The sequence below is a fragment of the Daphnia pulex genome, chromosome 6, assembly GCF_021134715.1.
Source record: "Daphnia pulex isolate KAP4 chromosome 6, ASM2113471v1".
Taxonomy (NCBI): domain Eukaryota; kingdom Metazoa; phylum Arthropoda; class Branchiopoda; order Diplostraca; family Daphniidae; genus Daphnia; species Daphnia pulex.
In genome coordinates, this window is record NC_060022.1 from 668,129 (window position 1) to 689,767 (window position 21,639).

A 21,639-nucleotide genomic window follows, 5' to 3' on the forward strand; every position below is an offset into this window, starting at 1 on the left:
AATGCCCTTTAACTAACTTGGCAGAGAGGAGATGCGCTGCGAGGTTTAATGATGAAAAGGCTGGCGACTGGAGAGAGAAGAGTTCGACACCTTGTCCCATCAATTTCTCGAGCTTTCATTCAATAATTTCTTCTCTGGCTTTCATCTAGAAAATAAGAAATAGAAAAGAATCGCTAACAAAACACTGTGAGAGCCAGAGAATAAAACTCCGGCCATGTATAACACCGTTTAGGGCCAGATATGCTTTTAGCATTACTATTGGATGACCCTGCTTTAAGCCTTCAACATTAAAGACATTTTAATTTATTTTTGCTTGAATGACCAATTAGCGCTAGTTTCCTATAGTTGTAAAAATCATCTAGTGAGACTACTATCGTCAACTAATCCATCCTATTCTAGCCTCCAAAAAACGTGATTAGAAACCCTCCGGGTAATTTCACATAAGTAGAGCACCCCGTGTAGAAGCAAAAAAAATATAAATTAATTCATGATAGTAAAATTTAATTTAAAAGTCATCAGGTAATTGAATGTCGAGCTAATCGGGAAGAATTTAAGCACAACAAGTTTGTGGTAAAGTGAAAAAGACTTGATTTTCGTATTTCAAACCTGTTCAAAAAAGAGCCAACTAACAAATCGATTATTGGTATCATATCAATTACAAACATTGAATGAATGAACGATATAGGTCTACAAAAGTGACAAACAAACGAATAAACACACCGAGATTGTTTTATAGGAGCCTAATAATATGTGAGACGAGACCTTTTAGAGATTCAACGCACTCAATTTTTCATGCACAAGAGAAAAAACGGTACTAAACTTTACTTTGGAGAAAAATGAGCACAACAAAGCAAACAAATGAGCACTGTTGTTAATATCGGAGCAGAAATATCAAACGAATTGAATTCACACGAAAAAGTGGTTGGTGAAGGGATGAGCATTGGCAAAATAAGGGGAGCGGCTTTTATTTTTAGATAATTGACCAGAAATGAACTGTGAACCGCCTAGAGCTTGACGAACCCCCCATCGTATACTGCAAGTAATAAAGAAAAAATGTAGAGAGCGATTTAAAAAACACACGCACACATATACAAAACGTCGTGGACGTTCTGACTATTTCAAGTTTGATTGATTTTCGAAATTCAATATTATTGAGTTGAAGTTAAATGCTCCAAGAGTTGCTTATAGTGTCCTGGTAAAAGGTAACATGTAAAAGGTGCTATCGTCAGATCGGGATAGGCAAGGTTTTGATTTTCAGTTTCAGGTGATTGGCAGTCGGCAATGTCCGTGTACCTATAGGGGGGAAAATGAAAAATAAGACGGCAGTTCACAAGATTTAATTTCAAAAATGTTTGTTTTTATTACCGGACGTTAAAGACGCGCCTGTAGAGACTAATTGCATGATCTGTATTTTCACAATTGTCGTTAACTTCGCGAGTACAACTTTGCAATAGCTGCATACCGTAGAGAAATTCCGGATCGTTTTTATGCTGCTCCAACTGATCCGCCGTCAGTTCACCCAGCAGCGGACTCGTGCTTTCCAAATTATTTCGGTCACTCTCCGGGCGCTTTTCTCGGAAGTCGGGATGCAATGGGCTGTGGATGACGACAACGCGATTGAGGCAGCCATCATCCGACGTGCCATAGATGCGATTTGGCAGCCAGCTGGGTCCTTCGGTGAACATTTCCTCCCATTGAGATTCGTCTCCATAATCGTAAACCTATTTTACGGACAAGACAATAAACTTTAAGGACTACCACAAACATTTTTTAAAAATACAAAAATTAGGTTAATCCCAATAAGAGCTTTGACAAAGAATTTGACACCTCCTTCTTTTTATTTCTACCTACTTTTATTTGATTGCCGCAATCCAATTGCAGCCGTTTTCGAAGGTCGGCTGCGCGAACGGAAACTTGAGGATCATTTCGGCGATAAAGCAACAGAACGGAAACTCCGACGGATGATGTTTCGCTCGAAGCAGGTGTTCCAGGAATGAGGTCGTCAGAAGTTGTCGAGTCCTTTTCATCCAACATTTTCTTCACACTGATAACGTCAGCTATGCTAGACTGGGTCGGTGAAACTTCCGTGCTGGTTCCCCATTCAGCTGCAACGCCCAAGAATAACCATAAAAAGGAATATACACATAAAAATCAACTCAATTCTGTATACTTTTTTAATAAAAGACAACTAACATTTTAAATCACCTAGAAACTGATGCGTGCGACGCTGTAGGTGTTTTCTCTGACGGTAGCGATAGCCTAGCAATATGCCCAAGAAAGACACTAGCACTAGACCAAAAGCGAAAGCACAAACAACGTAGAAGGTAACCCAGACGTCCATAGCCGGAGTTTTGTTCACAATGACCAATGGCTTATTAATTCCGCCGGTTTCAAGGTGCATGGGAGGACCTGGAATATCAATAAAAACGTGTTATAATGTCTTGCCAAACGTGTGTAACATGTTTGGCATTTGAAGCAAAGACATTTTTTTGTTATATTTCAGAAAAGAAGTTGACTGACCTTGAAGCTCAACTGACTTTATGGTGTGCCGGCGGCACGATGCTCCTTTAACTTTCCAAAACGTATTACCATTGCACCTTTCATCCAAAGGATCCACTGCGACACAGTAAGAACCAGGAGGTTTATGCGAGAAAGTAATTTCGGCAACCTGTTTGCCCGGTTCCTAATACGGAAAAGTAAAAACTGAAATTTTGAACTGGTGTCAACTAGCTTGAATGAGGAAATATATCCTGTAATAATACCATCGGTAATATTTCTGACCACACCCCTTTGAAGGTATTAGTGTCATTGCATCTGTCACTAGTCACTCGCATGAGTGAAACCCGAATTTTGTTACTTATTATTTGATAGGTCGAGTCCGGCAAGGTGAATGCAATTGAAATGGATTGCCTGATGCGAATATTTGAGAGACACACAAAAAATGTGTTATTAAACAGAAACTAGATATGTAAAACTAGACATGTTTTTACTTTTTTGGCACCGGAAACAGGTCTATCGTTGTTTGCCATCTAGTAATGTCAGCGAAGGTCGAACTTTTACTTGTTTGATAGTGTAGCATACGATTGAAGGTTCTTCGGGTGTGCGAGCTCACCTGAGGCTGAATCAGAAGGCAGTAGTAAGCAGAGTACACATGATTAAACACAACCGTAAAATTCCTCTAAGAAATTTCGAAAGAAAACAGAATTAATAAACACAAACATTTTTAAGTTCGTTGACTTTGTAAGTACCGTATCCACGTCGACACAGGTAGTTGGACTTTCGTCAATGTATTTTGGGAGTACTTTTGCCGTTTCATTGCAGCCAACCACAACATTTTGACTCGAATGTTGTAAAAATAAGAAATTCAAGCAGCTGGAAGGTGGTTCCGATGAATCATCGATTGACAAGGCCGACAGATAAATTTCGTAGTTTGTGAATTTTTCCACCGTTTCGGAAGATGGCGAATGGGTTGTTGCGGATGTGGATTCCAGTTCAAACATTGTCGAATTATTGGAGATATCGCTGCTGCTGATTTCAGGTATACCCACATACACAGAAACGCTAAGCATCGCGGTTTCATTGTTGTACTTTAACCCAACTGCCAGAATTTCCATACTTGGCTTGTATTCTTGAAAAGAGAAGATATAAGCTATGAAACCAGTATCCCCAGCACAAACTCGTAAGTTATTATTACCTGCTGTATCAAATTTCGAGGAGATTAATTCTTCATGCTGTGAAACCACAGCTTGATGGGAGAATCCGGTGGCCAGCCCATTGCTGTTTTTTACAAATGATTTGTACTTACCATTCTGAAATTAAAACGGATATAAATTGAGTTATACATTAAGTTAGTACATCAAGTTGCGAACAGTGACAAGTGTTGCTGCACTTTACCTGGTTATTCGAGGTATTATGTGATTCTATTTCCACAATCCCAATCAGCAAAAATCCCCACATCAACAAGAGAACACTAAACTTTGATGAGAGTGACATTTCTTCTTTCACATTCTCTCAGTAGTTTATGGTAACTTATTACGTTGACCAGTCAAAACACAGTGCAGACGAAATTCTCGTTTCACTAATACTAGCAGCAGTTTAGAACAAAACGGTTTCTTTAACTTTAGCTCGAGAATAATCCAGTTATACGGTGTTTATTATATCCAAAGTATATGAAATACGCAACATGTGAAGACACTTGGCATTGTGTTGGTCTGAGAGTTGTACACTGTGTAGTGACTAGTGACTGAAGCGTACCTCACTTCTTCAGCTGTTTCTGTGGTATAGTAGCCACTGTCTAAAGTAAGTTGTAGCCCCCTCCCCTCTCCCCTAAAGCGATGTAATCAGTCAACAGTTGCAGTGTTGCACGGAGCCTCCTACTATTCGTTCGCTGGCAAGTCACGTGACTGGTGTAGTTGCTACCCTTTTAGTCAATAAAGAAAAGTCTCTCTATGCGACAACAATGCATAGACAACACAGATGTAGTATATTGCATAGCAACAAATACACTGGTGGGGGCATAGAGTACTAATTTAAACTCCTTAATTCCCACCTGCTTCCAAATATGCATGTAATATAACAGCTAGCAGGTTCTCTCGCTCGCATGGGCGATGGTTCCCTTTATTATTTGAGAGTTATAGCTACGTGTCACGTATAAATAAGATTTAAAAAACAACTTACTTAACCTTTATTTAGTGGAATAAATCTCTTGATTCGAATACAAACTCATTAGCTATTCACATCTCGTGTGACAAATTCAACCTGTATTTGGAAAGCCGGTGTATATTATAATGGCTTTTGAAAAAGAATCGGAAAGCCATTTCCAACGACGGAAAATTCCTTCGTTCATTTTATCATCATGTTCGCCAGGTAACTCAGACGACGGCAAATAAGATTTAAAAATGAATTAACCTTGTTAATCTAAATTTTACACAACATTTACATAAATCTATATGGCCCAGTCGGCCTTCATTGAAAAGTCAAATTATGTCATTGTGTATGAACCGTCAATACTTGGCTACATCCGTGATGATTTAAGAAAGAAAGTCAAATGCAAAACGAAGTCTAAAAGATGAAAAGTTGTTTTTCAAGAAGAAAAAAACAAAACAAGTTTATGATCGTTTCGAAATTCGCAAAGAACTGGTTCGGGTTGATAACTGTTGAAAGCAATCTGAACAACCAAATAAAATTGAGTCATCACACGGAGAATCAATACAAGAAGAACAGGTGCAGTTGACTTGTTAGATATTTCCAATGAGGAAATTGGAATCGTGGTTTCGAATATATGTAAATTGAGTGAAAATATTGGCAACTAGAAATACGAATTTGAATAAGACGATGATAGTATCTATTCCATATTTCGAATAAGGCTACTTGTAGAAAGAAGTCGCTGGCACACCAACGCAACTCTTGGTCGGAATTTATAAGACACAAGAGTTCGATTGTCCTTCAGAAATTGGTCACACATTTTAATAAAGTGATAATAATCGTCGTCGTGCATCGCAGCGCACAATGCTTTTGAAAATATTTAGACTATTGTCGCTATTGCAAATATGACTTTCAAAATTGTGTAGCTTACATAATAACCCCAAATAAATGTGTTGGTGTTACGTAACTTCTTGACGAGTTTCTATTTTATGCATTCAGTCAATTTGTTTTCTCTTGAGATTAAATGTTGCAATTAAAATTTTCGTGTTGTTTTTTGCCCTTTCTTTTTTGTTTTACAGTGATGGATCTAGAAAAATCGCGAATAAGACTGATACAGTCTACATCTAGATAATAGATTCTTACTCAGATTTTAATGACCCTCATATACCAAGTATGTGGGAATTTTGTTAACCTCCCAAGGGAAAAACTACCTTAAATCGGGTAAAAATGTGTATATTTGCATTTTTTTTTAGCTCCACGACATGCGATTTAATCTATTAATCAAGCCTTTCTTTTACTGAATTTTAAATAATGGCTCGAACCGGTATTGTTGTCACCGCGTAATCTCGTTTTCCACTCTGTCTGGTGCAGTTCTCCTATGACTATATAAGTCGTGATTTCGGTGGTGAGAAAATTTGGCAAACGTTCACAAAGAAATGAACCAACATGGAAAAGTTGAGAGACTTGATTAAGAAGAAGTATCGAATTAACCGGTTACGAAAGTATTTGCAAAGAGCTGGAGGGGTACATCAACAACTTTGATAAACGCAAAAGAACTGAGGGGTAGAAATCGAGGTAATTTTAAATTAACAAACAACATTTTGAAACCTATAATTATGCTCTAAAACAAATTAAGACAATGATTGACATTTTAAATAAATAAAAATAGATTGAAGATGTGTTACAAAATTCGAGATAGTTTAGCCGTTTCAGCAGGTAGCTACTCAAGCCGTACGTAGGTACGAGCACTTTTAGATTGGAGAAATCGTCCTCGTGAAGAGAAACTGAATTCAAGGTAAACTTACCTTGTGTATATTGCTTGAAATTATTCATTACTTGGAGTATAGGTAATTAGACGACCTTGGCAACAACCTTGATTCAGGAAGATCACAACAGTATGAAGGTGCAGTGAAAGTCAAATCGGATTTTAATTGGGATTATCGACATTGTTGTGCTGCACGTGTGCTGCCGGAGAACACCTTTCGGGCAAGACGCAAGAAGTTGTGCGTGTTGGGAAAAGAAATAGGTAGCTACTTATCGTCAAAATCCTAGGGATTATTCTTGGTTTCAGAGTATATAATATTTGGTGGGGCGTTGGCATATGGATTGCTCTAGGCTTATTAAGAATTGCGCATTTGGTAACTTGTGTATGACCTTAATAATAATTAGAGTTGAAGAACCAGTTTTTTTTAACACTATGTCACAATTTTATTTTTAAATTTCAGAATGATATAAGCGTTCCAGAAATATTTTATTATCATGTTAAATTTTATCTCGAATTATTTTTAGCGGTGAAGTGAATGTTACCCCAACTCTGTATGTAAATTTGTAAAATAAAAAGAGAGAGGGAGAAAAAAAAGATATTGGTTTTGAGTGGTTTTGAGAAACGAGGTTAAAAAAAGAGAGGTGATCTGAATCCAGATTGACAGATGATCGAATTTCGACTTTTTCTTTATTGGTTGGCGTGTATCGATTATTGAGTAAAATTTTAGCTATCGATAGTGCTAAGTGCATACATCAATTTCTTCCGGGCGTCGTTTTTCTAGGTTACTGTTTAGTCTAATCCTTCACTCTTTCTTCAATTTCTGTTTTCGTTTTCTCAATCTCCGGCGATTTCAGTCAAGGTTATTTTATTTAATTAATCGAATTCGAATCAAAAGTTGGGTTATTTTCAGGAGAAATTCGTAAGAACTAAAAGGTTCAATCACGTTCTGAACATACGGCAAAATTTTGATACACCGCCAGAATGTTCTATCATGTAAACTACTTCATAATATTTTGATCTGGTTTCGACGTTCAATTAAGTTTGAATTGTTGATTTTCGCAGATTGCTTTGGAACACGAAATTCTTTTGCATCCTCGATATTTCGGACCACAATTGATGGAAACTGTAAAACAAAAGCTTTTTACAGAAGTTGAAGGCACTTGCACTGGAAAGTAATTCTTCGTTTTGATGTAATATGATCATATGAAACTAGGCATTGTGAACTTTTGTTTTTGATAAACTAGGTATGGATTTGTCATAGCAGTGACCACTATCGACAACATTGGTGCTGGTATCATTCAGCCTGGGCAAGGGTTTGTTGTTTACCCTGTCAAGTACAAGGCAATTGTCTTTCGACCATTCAAAGGGCAGGTTTTGGATGCAGTTGTAACACAAGTCAATAAGGCAAGAAATCTTATTTTCATTTTTTGTTAACTTCTCTGAAGCAACTGATTTTTTATTTCTGTATGCAGGTTGGGCTTTTCACAGAAATTGGGCCTCTTTCATGTTTCATATCCAGACACGTATGTGTATTTTCAGAAAAATGTTAAATTTCTCTCCAAATAACTAACTATTCATTTCACTTTAGTCGATTCCGTCGGACATGCAGTTCGACCCCAATTCAACCCCACCTTGCTACAAAACCCAGGATGAAGATGTTGTTATTCAACAGGACGATGAAATCCGCATAAAAATTGTCGGTTTGAGAGTGGATGCCACCGATATTGTAAGTGATATTCGTAGACAGAAAGTCAGTTGTGTACTAAACATTTACACGTTCTTTTTAGTTTGCTATTGGAACACTTATGGACGACTACTTGGGTTTGGTCAGCTAAATTATTTGGATTCAATGTTTGTATTGTCACTGTGTTATTCGAACTTTCGAAGGTTAACGTATGGAGTTGAAATTAAACGAGAAAAGGAATGTAACATTAGTCAATTTTATAGTGCAAAGAAAATCTGGGTATTGCTGTTTGTTGCAATCATTCTTTCGGACGTCGAAATAGTAGGACATGCGGCTCTGAAAAGAAAACAAATATCAGTTAAAATCATTATTCTAAACAGAATAACTACGACAGTATAAAAACATTTGTGAATGTAATGATAATAAGGACGGAGCTACCTTTCGACACGAAGAAAATTTGAAAGCATACGGTTATGATGTGAAAAACGTTCCCTATCTAATCAAAAAAGCATAAGCTTTCCGCAAGGACGACGACGAAAATTTATCTGATCTCGAAAACTGCAGTTCAAAGAAAATGAATCGGCTCCTACCGCAAGAATATTTTTTTTAAATGCGCTCATAAATTACAAGACACCAGGTTGTCAGATCCGGAAGAAATTCCAGAATTTAAGAGATGTGATATGATGAAAATTTCTCAAGGCTACACAGAATAAAAAGCTTGCAGAATAAAACTTTTCAGCTACTAACTCTTTAAGAAATTCTCTCTCCTCACCTGACAGTTATTTTGATAATCTCTCTGATATATAACTATGAATGACCACTGCTAGGAAATCCCATCCTACATATATTAAAAACACAGGTAACACAGAAATGATTTTTTAAACTAAAGATATTCCCAAGAAAGAAAAGGCTTTGAAAGAAAAATAATCATTATTCTTATTGTGCTTTGACAGAGTTTGGCGAATCAAGAACTGGGTCTACAAGTTTTGATGACTATTGCAAAACAAGGTGAATCACTGATCTAGCTGAAATTTAAAACAAAGTTGAACAGCAGCAATCATATCACAACAATCAGGTGATGATTGGCATTTGACATGTGACTTAATGTTCACCTAGTCTATAAATGTAATGGTATTTGACTGATTTAAACCTGGATTGTGGACCATGTAATGTACCCAGCCGGGACTCTGTTGAACTCCCAAATTTCTCCATTCCGTTTCGGTCATCAAATGTGTTCGTGGAACCAACTTCGCCATTTCTGGCGGCAAAATTACATGTCTGTACGAAAATAATTGTGTTACTTTAAACATGAGTATCTACATCAATAATGCATTAACAAGTATAACTTGACTACCTGTATTCAAAATTTTCATCGGTGTATTTATCAGAATATTGTATCTCCGTATTAGGTGGCATGTTGTTGAATTGTTTGATTCGTGAATTGAACTGCATTAAGATTCTCGTGCCATCTTGTAACGTAAAGACATACTTGGCAACTTGGTAATGAAAAGAGGCAGCCCTGACAATATTTTATTATGTTTTAAAAATTATGTGCGATATGAATTTTTTAAAAAATAAAAAATTTAATGATATAAAATCTTTCCAAAATATGATATAACGCTATGTTTGCATACACTGACATCAAATTCACTAGATAAAAGGTGTAGTTTAATAGGTGTGGCAATGAAGCTTCTTGATTCAAAACTTTAACAAGTAAAAGAGTCTGCTTACTTAGATATCATCATCATCAGCTCATTTACAAATTTTACGAAGGTGGAATAAAGTCTGATTAGCCATACACTTTTTTTTATTGCATATTGAAAGGCAATTAACTTATGCTTTTGTCGGGTTAACCGAAAGGCTTCATCACAATTCTTCGCTTTTTTTTTATTTATTACTTTTTAACTTCTTGTCCAGACAAGAACAGTCTCTTACATCGACAAACGTTATTGTCTTGATTTAGAAGCTAGAAGTGCCTGATGCTGTAGAATAGAAACTGCATCAATCCAGCAAGAAATAATGAACAAAGGTACCTTTTTTAAAAATTTTTAAATGCATGCTTATCCATTTGCAATCACCAGTTCGTCTTGCTGATTTTGTCATCAAAAGATTTAAACACACTTTATTTGGGTCCCCCGCTTATTTTAACAAATATCATTCATGAGTAGCACACGAGAGTACACTTACATTTAATTATAGGCTTTAAAATTATCTCCCTAGCATTATCGTGTTGGTGCAAATCATTTTGCAATGTTATACGACTTATACCATACAAAATCTTTTTAATAGCCATATAATACTATTTACACATACTCAGTTATCCTTTCCTGACGTATTCTAAGTAATAACATATTTCATTGTTCAGCTTATTTTAAACAATGAAAATTATTTTATTGTTATTTAATCGTATTCATTTTTTGTTTTTTTTTGTTATTTTCTAGAAATTGTGTCAAAGATTCCTGGGGCTGTTCTTCGAAGAATAGGTTCCAATGATATAAATGCAAGTTACAAGTGCATCCAACTGGGCTGTAATGAGGTAAGTTTAGTGGAAAAAATGTATTTCTGTTTGTTATTTTACCCTCTAATTTGCTTAGGTTTCCATTGGGCGGTCTAAGGAAAATACTTTCACTATTGCTGATCTTCTAGTTTCTCGTAAACACGCCGTTTTCCGACTGATAAAAGATCAATGGACCATCGAAAACGTGGTAAGTCTTTATTTTATACAGCGTAATGGCTTGCAAAATCTAATTATTTTTTTTTGTAAGGGTATGAATGGTGTTGCTGTGAATCACGTTGCATTACCAAAGCATCAACAAATACCTATTCAAAACATGGATATTATCGAATTTGGTGCCGGTAATAAGTATGTGTATGCTTTCCGTGTTCAGTCTGATTCATCCGAAGTAGGCGAAGAGCCAGTTGCAAAGAAGATGCGAATTCCGCTCGCCAATCGAAATTATCCGTCATTGAAAGATTCCCCAGAAGCTTTTCACAATTGGGTCCGTTCTAAGAAAAACCTCGAAAAGACACTTGAAGAAGAAAGTGACAACTTGGATGTAAAACTGGAGCAACAGAAAACACTCAAAGATAAACTGGTGCTGGAGCAGGAGAAACTCAACCAACACTTTGAAACTGCTAAGGTACAACTTGAATTGAAGTTCGCTGAAGAAAAAAAAGAATTGGAAGAAAAAGTCGCACGCGGAGAACTGGAAAAAAATGAATTACAGCGACAAAAAGAGGATGTTGAACAACGGATGTCAGTTAGCTTGCAAGAATTTCGGGTAATCTCACTAATAGACTGGCCGTATATGCTAATGCCGCTATACTAAAATGTTATGTTATTATTGTAGGATGAATGCGAAAAGAAAAAACTTGAATTCGAAGAAAGTGTCGCACGTGCCAACTTGGAGAAGCAGAAACTCATTGAGCAGAAAGAATTAGTTGTACAGCAACTCATACGGGAAAAAAACGTCTTACAAGTAACTATTTAAATAATTATTTATAAATATTTGTTTATCTTTTTTTTTTTTCCCAGGAGCGCCTGGAAGAAGAGAGTCGCCTCAAAGAAGAAACTATGAATGAGCTGGCCCATATTAAGCGATCTCATCAATCGTTGGAACAAGAGTTGGAGGAAGCACGACGTAAAATTGAAGAAGAAGCGAAGCAATTTCAACGAAAAGGCAGTGAGGACGAATTGAGACTTCGTCAGATGCAAGAAGAACTGGCTGAACGTGAAGCACGATTGAATGCTCAAGAAAAACAAATTGCAGAAATTCAGGTATATTTATAGATATACTATACGTATAGTTAAGAGCTTTAGCATAGAAAGTTTTAGAGTCGTGCCGCCATCGGCCTTGAGATGTACGAAACAATTCAACTCCTTCACCAAGGACAAGAAATTCAAAATGCAGGAAACATTGTGGTTGTCATGGATGATGGTATATCAAATTTATACCGTACTTAAGCAAATTATTTGATTGTTTACCGATTGCACCAATTAGGAGGAGCAATTAATCAGCCAAGTTTAACCGAACAGGAACTGGAAAGAGTACGCGAGGAGTTGCGTGTCCAAAAAGAGCTGAATGAGCAACAACAACAGGCTTCTAGTAAAGCTTGTGGCGATATTGTTGGTCAAATGGAAAGCATTATGGAAAACGAGCTTCAATGTGGAATTTGTTCCGAGCTGATGGTGTTTGTAAGTATCTTGTTTTTATTGTTTTTATTTATGCAATTCATAATCTTTCTAAATTATTTATTTGATTTAGGCTACTTCCTTGAACTGCATGCATACCTTCTGTCAGCACTGCGTCAGAGAGTGGAAAAAGAATAAGGTAACTAGTTTTCGTTTAACTTGAAAAAAACTCTTGAAGCAAAGAAACTTGTAGTAAAACTTGATGGTGATAGTAAGTTAGGGGAGAATCCAGGATCAGCATGATAGACAATTGCTGATATTTGGCATGTATTCAATTTTTAAAAAGTTACACTGTTTTCCAGAGTACCGCTGTTACAGTAAATCGTCTAGTTACTTTTATGGCTCCCTACTTTCAAGTTTTGAAAGCGATACGGAACTTACTATTTCTTGTGCTACTATGATATTCACACAAGTCTTGCTTTATCTATGATTCTTAGGTGGAATGTCCAATCTGTCGAGCCCCTATAACCACAGAAGGAAGAAATCTATTGGTGGATAATATGATTGACGCTATGGTCAGTTCGCTTTCGGAAGAAACAAAGAACAGTAGAAAGAAATTAGTTATTCAACGCCAAGAACTAATGAAACAAGCATCCATCGAACAAAACAACACTATGGAAAATATTCTCACTGTTCAACACGTTACGCTTGGAGCTGTCGATGGAGGCCGGGGCCCAGGTCGTCCTCGTCGTACTGTTGGACGTTCAGGTATGGGTTTTAGTTTAGCTGGTCATTCCCCTTGTTATTCCACGCCCTTATTTGACTTTAGTGTCTGCTGCTGGACCAGCTATTGCACGTGTCGCGGTTCCCGTTCCACATGTTGCAATTCCCCAAGCTGCTCAGTCTTCAGTTCGACCTCGACCGTCCGTAGCTCGTGGGACGATTCGTCCAACTGCTCCTCCTCCTGTTCGTCCTTCCACTGTCAGAGGAACATTGAATCGTTCGACCGCACCAACAGTTGCCCATCCTCAGCGCGCTGCTCCTGCCATGTACGTAGATGCAAATGCGTATGTAAATGCACGCTTCTCACAAGTCGGTCCTAGGCGTTAAGGTTTTTTTTTTTCGTTCTTGATACAAACATGTGAATGTGATCACGTAATGTTTTTCGTGTTTGATCATGAATGCTGTTTTTTAAAATACATTTTTAGGGGTTTATCGAAGAAAATGATTTTGTTAGGTTAAACTTCGTTCTTTCATGCACTTATCACTTTTGCACTTATTGCTTTTGCACTTTTTTATCACTTTTGGGGATTTAGTGTCACGGAGGAAGTGGTAATTCTTTCAAGCGGATCCGATTCATCAAACGAAGATATTATTGATTTTGCAAATCGCCGTCGCCAAAGGCGAAGAAGACCTTGTCCTTCGTGTGGTACGTAATTCATGAACTAAATTCAGATTTTACCTTTGCTAACGTCATACGCATATTTTTTTAGGAATGACAAATACGTCACGACTCTGCGTCTACTGCAATTATTCGAGCTAAAATTTCAAATCGCGTCTAAACACGTCCGTGTGTTTCTTAATTCAACGTACACAATTACCTCAATACCAAGCAAATGACAAGTAAATTATTTTTTCCGATCGTTTTTTCAAAAGGATATCTCAATTTTCGTTTAATGTTCACTGAACTCTCAAATACATTTTTTGCAGTTACGCCTGTTGCTTAGTTTGTGTATTTTACCCTTGAAGTCTCACTTGGTAGATTACAAATGTTTAAGCTGATTAGAAACAAGCGTACGTTGAGTTATTCACTCTAGTTGATGATTTTGGGGGACACCGTTTATCCCAAACAATGTGCAAGCTATTGTTTGCTTGGGCAATAAGTTTTTATCTACTTTGGTTTCCTCATTTGCTGGGACAGGATTATTACTAATCGTGGGTATGAGAGTATGCCGTGTCAAATGAGTGAACTGCAATGCAATATGGTCGTGCCATAAAAGAAAAGATAAAAACCGCAGACACGGATCAAGTAATATGTGAACGTGATGAAACAGGCAAAGAGGAAAAAACCCCCAGATACATACGATCGTTTAGCTACGCAGGATGTCGATTGTCGACAAAAGTGAAATATAAAAGCCGTCATATTCTAAACAATTGCAAGTTAATACGTTTCATTTTCTGTCGTTTCCGACTCACGATCATGGAGTCGAGCAAATCCAGCTCTTTTGCGCGACCGCGAGCAAGATTACAAAATCCGCCAGTCTACGCGAAATCCGGCAACATGTCTAGTAAGGTAAGATCCTTCGTCTGGTATCTGTCAAATGTTTTGTGTGCGCTGTGTCATCATTCATCTAGTTTTTTACTTTTCTTTTCTTTACTCAAGTTTAATTTAGAGTTTTAGAATAACAATTTAATTATTAGAAGTTGAATGAGGAACAAGTTTGTTTTACTTGGACTATAGCTATCTTTACAAAGGCGATCGCTGTAGACGTTATGTTTTCAGCAACTATACATCAGCAATAGTTGTGAAGGACAACGAAGAAAGAGACGAAGAAACTGTCTACGCCACAGATATATCTTTGAAGTGATGTTAAGGTTTGTTTAGAATGAATCAGAACTCAAGTCAGGTCCCATTTTTTAGCGATTCTTTCTTTAATGATGTGTGGTTACTTTTCAAATATTTCCATCTATACTTACATTATTAACATATTATTGCCCATATCTATAGTAGTTAATTATGTATTCACAATTATAATTTTTTTATTTGTAACAGGAAATGACTGAAAGCTCGAGCATTTATTCTGGGTGTTCTGGTGAAAAGTACAACAGAGCATCTGAATCAAGAAATGGTTTAAATGAGGCAAAGGAAAAGCACCTTCATCTTCAGAGCACTGCTACCACAATGTGTACTACTCCAGGTGATGATACCAAGGATGACAAGAAGGTGTCTTGGGAGACAATGCTACCTAGTAATCGGACAACCACAATAGGTAACAAATTTGGTTGTTAAACAACAGATTTCAATAACTTTAATGTTGTCTTAAACATCAAGATGTTAGAACATGGGGGAAAACTACCTCAAGAAGTAGACGAGCATCTACACTGCGTCATGCGAGCACTCCAACAGAAGAGGTTGAATTGGGAATGATGCCCGATCTTTCTCAGGGTATTCCCAATGAAGAAGAGATGTGGCAAAAAATGCAACAGATTCGCTCTCTTCCCATTACGATGGCAGAAAAACGGAGACTAAAAGCTGAATTAAAGGTAACACCTTATATAGAATAAGTACTGATTATATAATTATCTATTTAAAAATAAACTAATGCTTTTAGGTAGCACAAAACCTCCGGGTTCATGGTTTAGAATTGATTCGATTCCGGCGACGACAAATTTGGCATAGAATCCATTCCTTTACAATGCAAATTTTTTCATTTTTCTCTCCGTGGAAACAAACAATTCGGTCTATCGAAGCAAACTTTGGAACAGGTGATAAAATCTTAATTATTTAAATTATTTGATCTTCACGTTTGACGGTTATGTTACTAAATTTCCTACCAGGTGTTGCGTCGTATTTCCTCCTAATTAGGTGGCAGTTGCTACTTAATTTTCTTATCACTTTATTTACGGTGACTTTGATCCTCGTTCCATGGGAAGTTGGACAGGTTTCGTGTGAGAACTTGAATCTCACTCTCGGACAGGCTTCGTGTGAGAACAAAAATCGCACTGATTTCCCTGATGTCGACTTGCCTGTTCTAGAGGGCTGTAATCGACCCAGCAACCGCTCTGCATGCGATGACAATTGTGTGACTAAAACTGATGAGTGCTTTCTTGACTACGGTTTTTCTGTCATGTGTACTATAGCGAACCATTCTTCTGACCCTCTTCTGTTGATTCAAGTATTTCGTCATTTTTATTTTTGTGTGTGTGCGCAAAAGTTTAATCCTATTTATTGATCTTCAGGATACAGTGCAAGGGACGGGGTGGTTGGAATTTACCGTAGCTTTTTACGGATACTACCAACCGGCATTTCTTCCCTGGGGAGACGACAAAGTCTACAATTTTGCGTTAGCATATCAACTTGTTGTCTACTTTGTCCTACTCTTCAGTTTGGTGTGCATGGCAAAGTCAGTTGCTACTGGATTCAAGGACAATATTGGTCTTGGTCGGTCGTGGCTTCATCAGTTCTCTGATTTAGCTTTTACATCATGGGATTATTGCATTGACAGTGCCAAAGTTGCCCAATTGAAGAAGAAAGCCATCTTACATGGTAAGTTAAATCTTTAACAGTATCATTTACACAGCAGGATCAATCCTGTAATAACAATTAGATGATTAAAAATAATCAAATTATTTTTTTTTCAGCTTTTCGTGTTGCGTTAGCAGATAAAGATTATGCTAACGAAAAAGCAGGAAGAAACATGCGCGAAAAAATCAACCTTTTCTTCTTGAGGCTTGCAGTGAACATTCTTGTTATGGGAACATTAAGTCTAGCTGCTTACATAATCTACTTGGTTACAACTTTCTCTGAGATGTATCGAAATGAAATTGATCAAGGCATTGGTTCTTTTAAGAACGTCGAAGATTTCCGGATTTTGATGATAGGATTCCTCCCGTCAATCGTTATTACTGCGCTGAATTTCCTGGTGCCGATGCTTTTCAGAGCTTTTGTACGATTCGAACGGTTCAGTGCCACTTTTGAAATTAAGATTACCCTAGCTCGGACCGTATTGCTACGACTGGCCTCTCTTTTGGTACTTGTTCTGACCTTGTACAGCAGTTTACAAAAATCTGGCTTGAATTCCTCTTGTGACTCCGATGGACTAAAACACGCACCGTGCTGGTAATTTTGCTGTTAATTACAATAAAACGGTCATACATATCATCTTTCTATTTTATCTAGGGAGACGTATGTCGGCCAACAACTTTACAGGCTTTGCATCTTCGATGTTTTCGTCACTCTCTTCATAACGCTGTTGATTGAGCTTCCCTTGTCGTTGATATTTCGGCGTTCGGTGCTACCCACTAGTCGCTTGAATTGTATAGCTAACCCTGAGTTTAATCTAGTCGGAAGCACCCTTGATATGGTTTACAGTCAGTCAATCTGCTGGCTGGGGATGTTTTACTGCCCCGTCTTGCCAATAATTACCACTGTTAAGTGTGTCATTGTTTTCTACGTCAAATATTTCAGTCTACTTGTTTATTCATGTCCACCTTCCCGCGTTTATGGTGCATCGAGCTCCACTTCTCTTTTTATGAATGTACTGTTGGTATCTTTCATTTCGTGCGTTTTACCACTAGGCTATCACGTCACTTCATTGCGACCTTCAGTCTCTTGTGGACCATTCCGAGGTTTTGATACCGTTTGGTCGGCCATATCCAGTGAGGTAATTCCAACAAATTAGTTTCATCGGGTTTCATTGGTGAATTGAGTTTAATGGTTATATTTTGGTCCTATTTAGGTGGAAACGTTGTCAGATACATTGAAAAATATTCTTTTCTTTTTTGGATCCGCCGGATTCTTCGTACCCGCTATTTTGATTTTACTGGTCGCTCTCTATTATTATCGCTCTAAAGCTGTGGCGAATCGTGCTGTGGTAGAATCACTCACGTCACAACTGATCCTCGAAGCGGAAGATAAACAATTTTTGATTACTAGGTTAACCGCTGTTGGTAAACAGCAATTGCACGTTTGAATACTTTATTGTACACCCCTCCAATTATTATACCCAGATATGCTTGATCGTTAACGTTTTTTCCCTCGTAATTTACAGAACGCTAAAGCCAAAGTTGTAATGTACCTACTCCAGCTCAAATTTAGTTAAATGTATTTCATCGCCGTCGAAAGAATCAAATTAAAAAAATAAAAAACGGAAACCCTGAAAATTATGTTTCTCACAATGAATTTCCTGTTTGTTTTGCGGCTGTTGTCAGCGTTGTTATTGGTGAACACAATTTTCAGATTGCCGCTAGAGGGTTTCCCAAGCTTGGAATTCGGCTGCTTGCTGCTTCTCTTTGAAAAATATTTCGATTTTCAAGTAAAATTTATTCTTGCATTCTTTTACACAAGGTTCAAATTACATAAAAGGTTAGATTTAATATTGGTTGTATTTTATAATAAGTTATTATGTTACTAAATTTCAAAATGTTCGTTAAAGATGGCCAATTCGTCTATGCCCATCGAGCGTCTCCAAGCCCTCGATAATGTGGAAAAAGAAATTGCAAGTTGCATTCAGAGTGCTGGTACAGAAATGTTGTATTAAATTTGAAAACTCTCAATAATTCATCTTGAAAATGAAGGACAAGCTCTTACGGAACTGAGTAAAGACAAAGCCAGTATGAAACAGGTGGAAAGTCACACGTCACTGTTTTTGAAAACCCTCAATCATGTTGAAGGGGAATTGTCAAAACACATAAATTACTTGACCCAAGTTTCAACAGGTATGTTCTTCCTTTTCAGCAATAATTACAATAGAATACAATTGTTTCTGTGTATTTTGTAGGGTCACCGCATGAGGGGACATCTTATGGTTCAGTGAAAATGTACAAAACAGCTCGTCATAGAATTGAGCACACTCGTACAAGACTTCAAGATTTAGAGAACCTGAAAAACAGAGCCTTGGCTTCCTCAGTTAGACCAACATCGGCACAAAATAATCCATAATCTTTGTAGTATTGTCTGATGTTTTAAATGAATTTTGTACCAATTATATACTTTCTTGCTTACATTTACTTTCAGCATATTAGATGTATCAGGGCTAATCCAAAGGCATTTACAGCAAGCAATAAGTTGTCTGAAACACCTTTATGTTAGCTGTTTGTATACTGAAGCTACACACCACCATGCAATTAATTTGTTGCATATGTAAAGAAGTGACAGATAGATGTCGTCCATGGGAAGCCGCGGCGATTTCAACACATCACCGTTACGGAAAGCGGAAAGAAAACGATCAATACTGGAAGCAGGTTCCTGTTTGCACACAGTCGCGCTCCGACAACCTTCGGGAAAAGATTGTACTCTTTTCGTATAACAGCTGTTTTTCTAACATTTGAAAGTAGAAATTCTCTAAAGTAAACTGTGGAATATTTTTTTTTCAAGAAGTTTAGATTCTCAAATTGCGCAGATGGCGTTCATGATACCAGTGGTTCGTAATGATTGGGACGTGTGGATGCGCTCCGGGAAGCCTCGTCCGTCGGGGAAAAGCTCACGTAATAATGGACAGGTAAGAGTTATTTTCGATCACTTGATATGGATTCCTTTTAAACATTGAGCGAAGCCAAGCAAATGCTGTTATTTCTACGTAAGTGCAAATTTTATCATAAGCGGAGGACGCATATTTGAAATTTACACTCGTACAAACTTGTTGATTTAGCAACGTTTATGCAATCTTTTCTGTTTTGAGATTTAAGCTACTCATTTTCTGACTGGAGGACGACAAGGTCGTATTGTGCTTTTTCATCCATAGAAATTTTCGTACAATTAATTAAGGTTTCAATAGGGTTTAAAAATTAGTAATCATATTTGCAACAGAATTCAGCGGTGTAGTAAAAATTTCTGCGCGTAACTGTTTCAACTAGTTATCACGTCAAGTCGTCAATTACCTAAAAATAGATCATCTCGGCGGTTGTCAATGCGCAGTATATCTTGTGAAGTGAATCGAGTCGCGGAACCTGTGTGATACAGTAAATCTGTTGCTGGTCGATCGTTTCAGCTTTATTGATTTTATCCTGTTAGACAAGGGGATTTTACTGGTATTCTTATCATTCTTGTCATTCTTACAAATACAGACACAACGCGACTTATCGTGCGAAATTGCTGTATGACTCAATGTAAATGTGCCTAGCTGTGAAATGTAAAAGAAGACTATACCGATTTAATAGTTTCAATTGTGATATTTTTAGACCTTAATTGCCTCAAATGGTTGCATTTCACTAAAAATAGAATCTAACTATTTTACAAATAAGTACTTGATTAACCACTAATTGTACGCAATGTCTCGTCGTTTTATTCTGTTTAACCACTTAGACAAATTAAGCCCTTTCATGAATTTTTTACGCTGATATTTTAAACTAGTCGCGTTCGCTTATTTAGTAGGGTTTATAATATTTCACAGTATATAAACCAACAGTAAGAATACTGAGACTTTATTGCCATGTTCGGTTATGTTGACTTCTGTTTTATATCGCACACAAGCAGACTACCGAAAGCCGCTCGGATGACACGAATTTATCGACCACCCCCAGCCGTAACGGCATCATGGCGGATACCCACAGGAATAAAAGAAGTTTGGCCATTGAGATTCGTAACCAGCAACATTTAAGGATCAGCGGCGGTAGTCTTCCTTCCAACTTCCAATCAGCCCATGTCACGCTGCCTCTCAGCGGATCTTCTTCGCGACATCGACGACCTCTGAACGGCACCTCACGTCTCCATTCGATGCATAGTAGTTATCGCGTAGGGAAAAGTCGTGCTTTCGAACAGGAATCGGTGGTCGCCGAGGACGAAGCAACTGCTTCCCTACCTAACAGTTTTGAGGTGACTTCTTCAGTCGCCAACAGATGCGTGATAAGAAACTTTAACTAATCGAAAGTATGTTTGTTTTATTAATTTATTAAGGGAGTTTCCCCGCCTACGAAAGTTGGTTCACAAAATTCCTTGCAAAAGTTCCATACCCGCTTGGTTGATCGTCTCCGCCGTTCGCTACGACTTAATTCAACATCCGCTTCCGTCGAAAGAGATAACTGTGTTGGAGAAAACGGTAGCCGCACGTCGTCATAAAGAAAGTTGATGACGTAAAACTGTTTCAAATGTCTACGTAAGTCAGAAAACCAAGTACCGGATCCAAAAACTTTTACGAATAATGGTGACGTCAAACGTTGTTATTCCCCAAATTTCATGCTCTTATACAATAATTCCGGTTTTCCATAGTTAGCCGGTTATGCTTAATGCACGTCAATGTACATTTTTTCAAGCAAGTACTAAGTATACGTTTGTTCGTTTGTTGACTCAAAGCCGACAAATCGAGTGTATCTGACATGTCCAGAAATCAGAAATTTTTGCAGCGTTCGCACCCCTTTTTAAATGTGGCGCTTTTATTCTTGCCCGTGGCAATATACTAAGTCCTACATGTTCATACATATATATTAAAGAAGATTATAAGAAAAATGAAAAATATTATAATATATCCAAGTTATACTCATAGAGAAGAGGTAACTCATTCACTCTTTTTTATTTTATTACATAATATTTTAATCATCAAATATTATAGGATGAACCACATAAATTTTTATTACTGTTGCACGCTGTGAGCTAGGATAACAAGAAAACTGTAATTTCGTCTAAAACTGGTTCGTGTGATATCTAGGCAAAATACATGATTACATTTATTCAAAAATAAATAAAAAAAAAACGTATCG

At 37.3% G+C, this 21,639-nt stretch overlaps 7 protein-coding genes across 18 annotated transcripts; 5 read left to right on the forward strand and 2 right to left on the reverse strand.

Moving 5' to 3' along the window:
* Positions 1-571: 571 nt before the first annotated feature.
* LOC124196450 lies at positions 572-4,333 on the reverse strand. Of its 4 annotated transcripts, none has more exons than XM_046591539.1 (11): positions 3,895-4,316; positions 3,695-3,809; positions 3,249-3,628; positions 2,991-3,178; positions 2,763-2,910; positions 2,521-2,683; positions 2,194-2,409; positions 1,852-2,105; positions 1,463-1,721; positions 1,366-1,405; positions 572-1,293 (listed from the first exon to the last, which is right to left on the reverse strand). In XM_046591539.1, the coding sequence occupies exons 1-11, from the start codon at positions 3,991-3,993 to the stop codon at positions 1,149-1,151; spliced, it is 2,007 nt and encodes a 668-aa protein (XP_046447495.1). In that variant the 5' UTR covers positions 3,994-4,316; the 3' UTR covers positions 572-1,148. The 4 variants fall into 4 exon arrangements, with proteins under 4 accessions (XP_046447495.1, XP_046447496.1, XP_046447493.1 ...); XM_046591540.1 differs by having other exon boundaries at positions 2,206-2,409; positions 3,895-4,314; XM_046591537.1 differs by having other exon boundaries at positions 1,366-1,721; positions 2,206-2,409; positions 3,895-4,333.
* A 2,845-nt stretch (positions 4,334-7,178) lies between these two features.
* LOC124196451 (DNA-directed RNA polymerase II subunit RPB7) lies at positions 7,179-8,338 on the forward strand. The gene is made up of 6 exons (XM_046591541.1): positions 7,179-7,402; positions 7,472-7,581; positions 7,654-7,813; positions 7,882-7,932; positions 7,998-8,135; positions 8,197-8,338. The coding sequence occupies exons 1-6, from the start codon at positions 7,391-7,393 to the stop codon at positions 8,242-8,244; spliced, it is 519 nt and encodes a 172-aa protein (XP_046447497.1). The 5' UTR covers positions 7,179-7,390; the 3' UTR covers positions 8,245-8,338.
* Positions 8,246-9,602, reverse strand: LOC124196452 (cyclin-dependent kinases regulatory subunit-like). Its single transcript, XM_046591542.1, has 3 exons — positions 9,448-9,602; positions 9,244-9,371; positions 8,246-8,429 (listed from the first exon to the last, which is right to left on the reverse strand). Exons 1-3 carry the CDS (start codon positions 9,543-9,545, stop codon positions 8,392-8,394), a joined length of 264 nt encoding a protein of 87 aa, XP_046447498.1. The 5' UTR covers positions 9,546-9,602; the 3' UTR covers positions 8,246-8,391.
* A 204-nt stretch (positions 9,603-9,806) lies between these two features.
* Positions 9,807-13,938, forward strand: LOC124196220 (E3 ubiquitin-protein ligase rnf8-B-like). 2 transcript variants are annotated; one of them, XM_046591102.1, is made up of 13 exons: positions 9,807-10,122; positions 10,535-10,629; positions 10,688-10,798; positions 10,859-11,374; positions 11,444-11,572; positions 11,629-11,871; positions 11,929-12,031; positions 12,095-12,288; positions 12,359-12,424; positions 12,723-12,993; positions 13,055-13,274; positions 13,542-13,654; positions 13,719-13,938. In XM_046591102.1, the coding sequence occupies exons 1-13, from the start codon at positions 10,113-10,115 to the stop codon at positions 13,766-13,768; spliced, it is 2,121 nt and encodes a 706-aa protein (XP_046447058.1). In that variant the 5' UTR covers positions 9,807-10,112; the 3' UTR covers positions 13,769-13,938. The 2 variants fall into 2 exon arrangements, with proteins under 2 accessions (XP_046447058.1, XP_046447059.1); XM_046591103.1 differs by lacking the exon at positions 11,929-12,031 and having other exon boundaries at positions 9,814-10,122; positions 12,130-12,288.
* Positions 13,939-14,290: 352 nt separating this feature from the next.
* LOC124196219 (transmembrane channel-like protein 7) lies at positions 14,291-18,108 on the forward strand. 2 transcript variants are annotated; one of them, XM_046591100.1, is made up of 9 exons: positions 14,291-14,518; positions 14,999-15,215; positions 15,278-15,489; positions 15,558-15,711; positions 15,784-16,121; positions 16,186-16,492; positions 16,588-17,065; positions 17,126-17,609; positions 17,685-18,108. In XM_046591100.1, exons 1-9 carry the CDS (start codon positions 14,426-14,428, stop codon positions 17,916-17,918), a joined length of 2,517 nt encoding a protein of 838 aa, XP_046447056.1. In that variant the 5' UTR covers positions 14,291-14,425; the 3' UTR covers positions 17,919-18,108. The 2 variants fall into 2 exon arrangements, with proteins under 2 accessions (XP_046447056.1, XP_046447057.1); XM_046591101.1 differs by lacking the exon at positions 14,291-14,518 and adding an exon at positions 14,531-14,820.
* A 66-nt stretch (positions 18,109-18,174) lies between these two features.
* LOC124196222 (mediator of RNA polymerase II transcription subunit 11-like) lies at positions 18,175-18,932 on the forward strand. 2 transcript variants are annotated; one of them, XM_046591111.1, is made up of 4 exons: positions 18,175-18,310; positions 18,381-18,465; positions 18,523-18,663; positions 18,726-18,932. In XM_046591111.1, the coding sequence occupies exons 2-4, from the start codon at positions 18,381-18,383 to the stop codon at positions 18,884-18,886; spliced, it is 387 nt and encodes a 128-aa protein (XP_046447067.1). In that variant the 5' UTR covers positions 18,175-18,310; the 3' UTR covers positions 18,887-18,932. The 2 variants fall into 2 exon arrangements, with proteins under 2 accessions (XP_046447067.1, XP_046447068.1); XM_046591112.1 differs by having other exon boundaries at positions 18,205-18,292.
* A 97-nt stretch (positions 18,933-19,029) lies between these two features.
* LOC124196221 lies at positions 19,030-21,609 on the forward strand. 6 transcript variants are annotated; one of them, XM_046591105.1, is made up of 4 exons: positions 19,030-19,247; positions 19,322-19,445; positions 20,420-20,758; positions 20,840-21,609. In XM_046591105.1, exons 1-4 carry the CDS (start codon positions 19,030-19,032, stop codon positions 20,999-21,001), a joined length of 843 nt encoding a protein of 280 aa, XP_046447061.1. In that variant the 3' UTR covers positions 21,002-21,609. The 6 variants fall into 6 exon arrangements, with proteins under 6 accessions (XP_046447061.1, XP_046447062.1, XP_046447066.1 ...); XM_046591106.1 differs by having other exon boundaries at positions 19,325-19,445; XM_046591110.1 differs by having other exon boundaries at positions 19,060-19,293; positions 19,347-19,445.
* Positions 21,610-21,639: the final 30 nt, after the last annotated feature.

What these genes read in the sequence shown, in the direction of transcription:
- LOC124196450 (XM_046591536.1), bottom strand. Translation starts at nt 3,993, where the DNA reads ATGTCACTCTCATCAAAGTTTAGTGTTCTCTTGTTGATGTGGGGATTT. An exon ending in AAAGTCAGTTGAGCTTCAAG is followed by an intron (nt 2,410 to 2,520) that starts GTCAGTCAACTT and finishes TTGATATTCCAG; the next exon opens with GTCCTCCCATGCACCTTGAA. An exon ending in ATTGCGGCAATCAAATAAAA is followed by an intron (nt 1,722 to 1,851) that starts GTAGGTAGAAAT and finishes TCCGTAAAATAG; the next exon opens with GTTTACGATTATGGAGACGA.
- LOC124196451 (XM_046591541.1), top strand. An exon ending in CATGTTTCATATCCAGACAC is followed by an intron (nt 7,933 to 7,997) that starts GTATGTGTATTT and finishes ATTTCACTTTAG; the next exon opens with TCGATTCCGTCGGACATGCA. An exon ending in GAGTGGATGCCACCGATATT is followed by an intron (nt 8,136 to 8,196) that starts GTAAGTGATATT and finishes CGTTCTTTTTAG; the next exon opens with TTTGCTATTGGAACACTTAT.
- LOC124196452 (XM_046591542.1), bottom strand. Translation starts at nt 9,545, where the DNA reads ATGCAGTTCAATTCACGAATCAAACAATTCAACAACATGCCACCTAAT. An exon ending in GATGAAAATTTTGAATACAG is followed by an intron (nt 9,372 to 9,447) that starts GTAGTCAAGTTA and finishes ATTTTCGTACAG; the next exon opens with ACATGTAATTTTGCCGCCAG. An exon ending in TTACATGGTCCACAATCCAG is followed by an intron (nt 8,430 to 9,243) that starts GTTTAAATCAGT and finishes TTTTCTTTTCAG; the next exon opens with AGCCGCATGTCCTACTATTT.
- LOC124196220 (XM_046591102.1), top strand. An exon ending in TCCAACTGGGCTGTAATGAG is followed by an intron (nt 10,630 to 10,687) that starts GTAAGTTTAGTG and finishes TAATTTGCTTAG; the next exon opens with GTTTCCATTGGGCGGTCTAA. An exon ending in GGGAAAAAAACGTCTTACAA is followed by an intron (nt 11,573 to 11,628) that starts GTAACTATTTAA and finishes TTTTTTTCCCAG; the next exon opens with GAGCGCCTGGAAGAAGAGAG.
- LOC124196219 (XM_046591100.1), top strand. Translation starts at nt 14,426, where the DNA reads ATGGAGTCGAGCAAATCCAGCTCTTTTGCGCGACCGCGAGCAAGATTA. An exon ending in ACCCTCTTCTGTTGATTCAA is followed by an intron (nt 16,122 to 16,185) that starts GTATTTCGTCAT and finishes ATTGATCTTCAG; the next exon opens with GATACAGTGCAAGGGACGGG. An exon ending in GAAGAAAGCCATCTTACATG is followed by an intron (nt 16,493 to 16,587) that starts GTAAGTTAAATC and finishes TTTTTTTTTCAG; the next exon opens with CTTTTCGTGTTGCGTTAGCA.
- LOC124196222 (XM_046591111.1), top strand. Translation starts at nt 18,381, where the DNA reads ATGGCCAATTCGTCTATGCCCATCGAGCGTCTCCAAGCCCTCGATAAT. An exon ending in AAGTTGCATTCAGAGTGCTG is followed by an intron (nt 18,466 to 18,522) that starts GTACAGAAATGT and finishes TTGAAAATGAAG; the next exon opens with GACAAGCTCTTACGGAACTG. An exon ending in CTTGACCCAAGTTTCAACAG is followed by an intron (nt 18,664 to 18,725) that starts GTATGTTCTTCC and finishes TGTATTTTGTAG; the next exon opens with GGTCACCGCATGAGGGGACA.
- LOC124196221 (XM_046591105.1), top strand. Translation starts at nt 19,030, where the DNA reads ATGTTAGCTGTTTGTATACTGAAGCTACACACCACCATGCAATTAATT. An exon ending in GAAAAGATTGTACTCTTTTC is followed by an intron (nt 19,248 to 19,321) that starts GTATAACAGCTG and finishes TTTTTTTTCAAG; the next exon opens with AAGTTTAGATTCTCAAATTG. An exon ending in CCCTACCTAACAGTTTTGAG is followed by an intron (nt 20,759 to 20,839) that starts GTGACTTCTTCA and finishes TAATTTATTAAG; the next exon opens with GGAGTTTCCCCGCCTACGAA.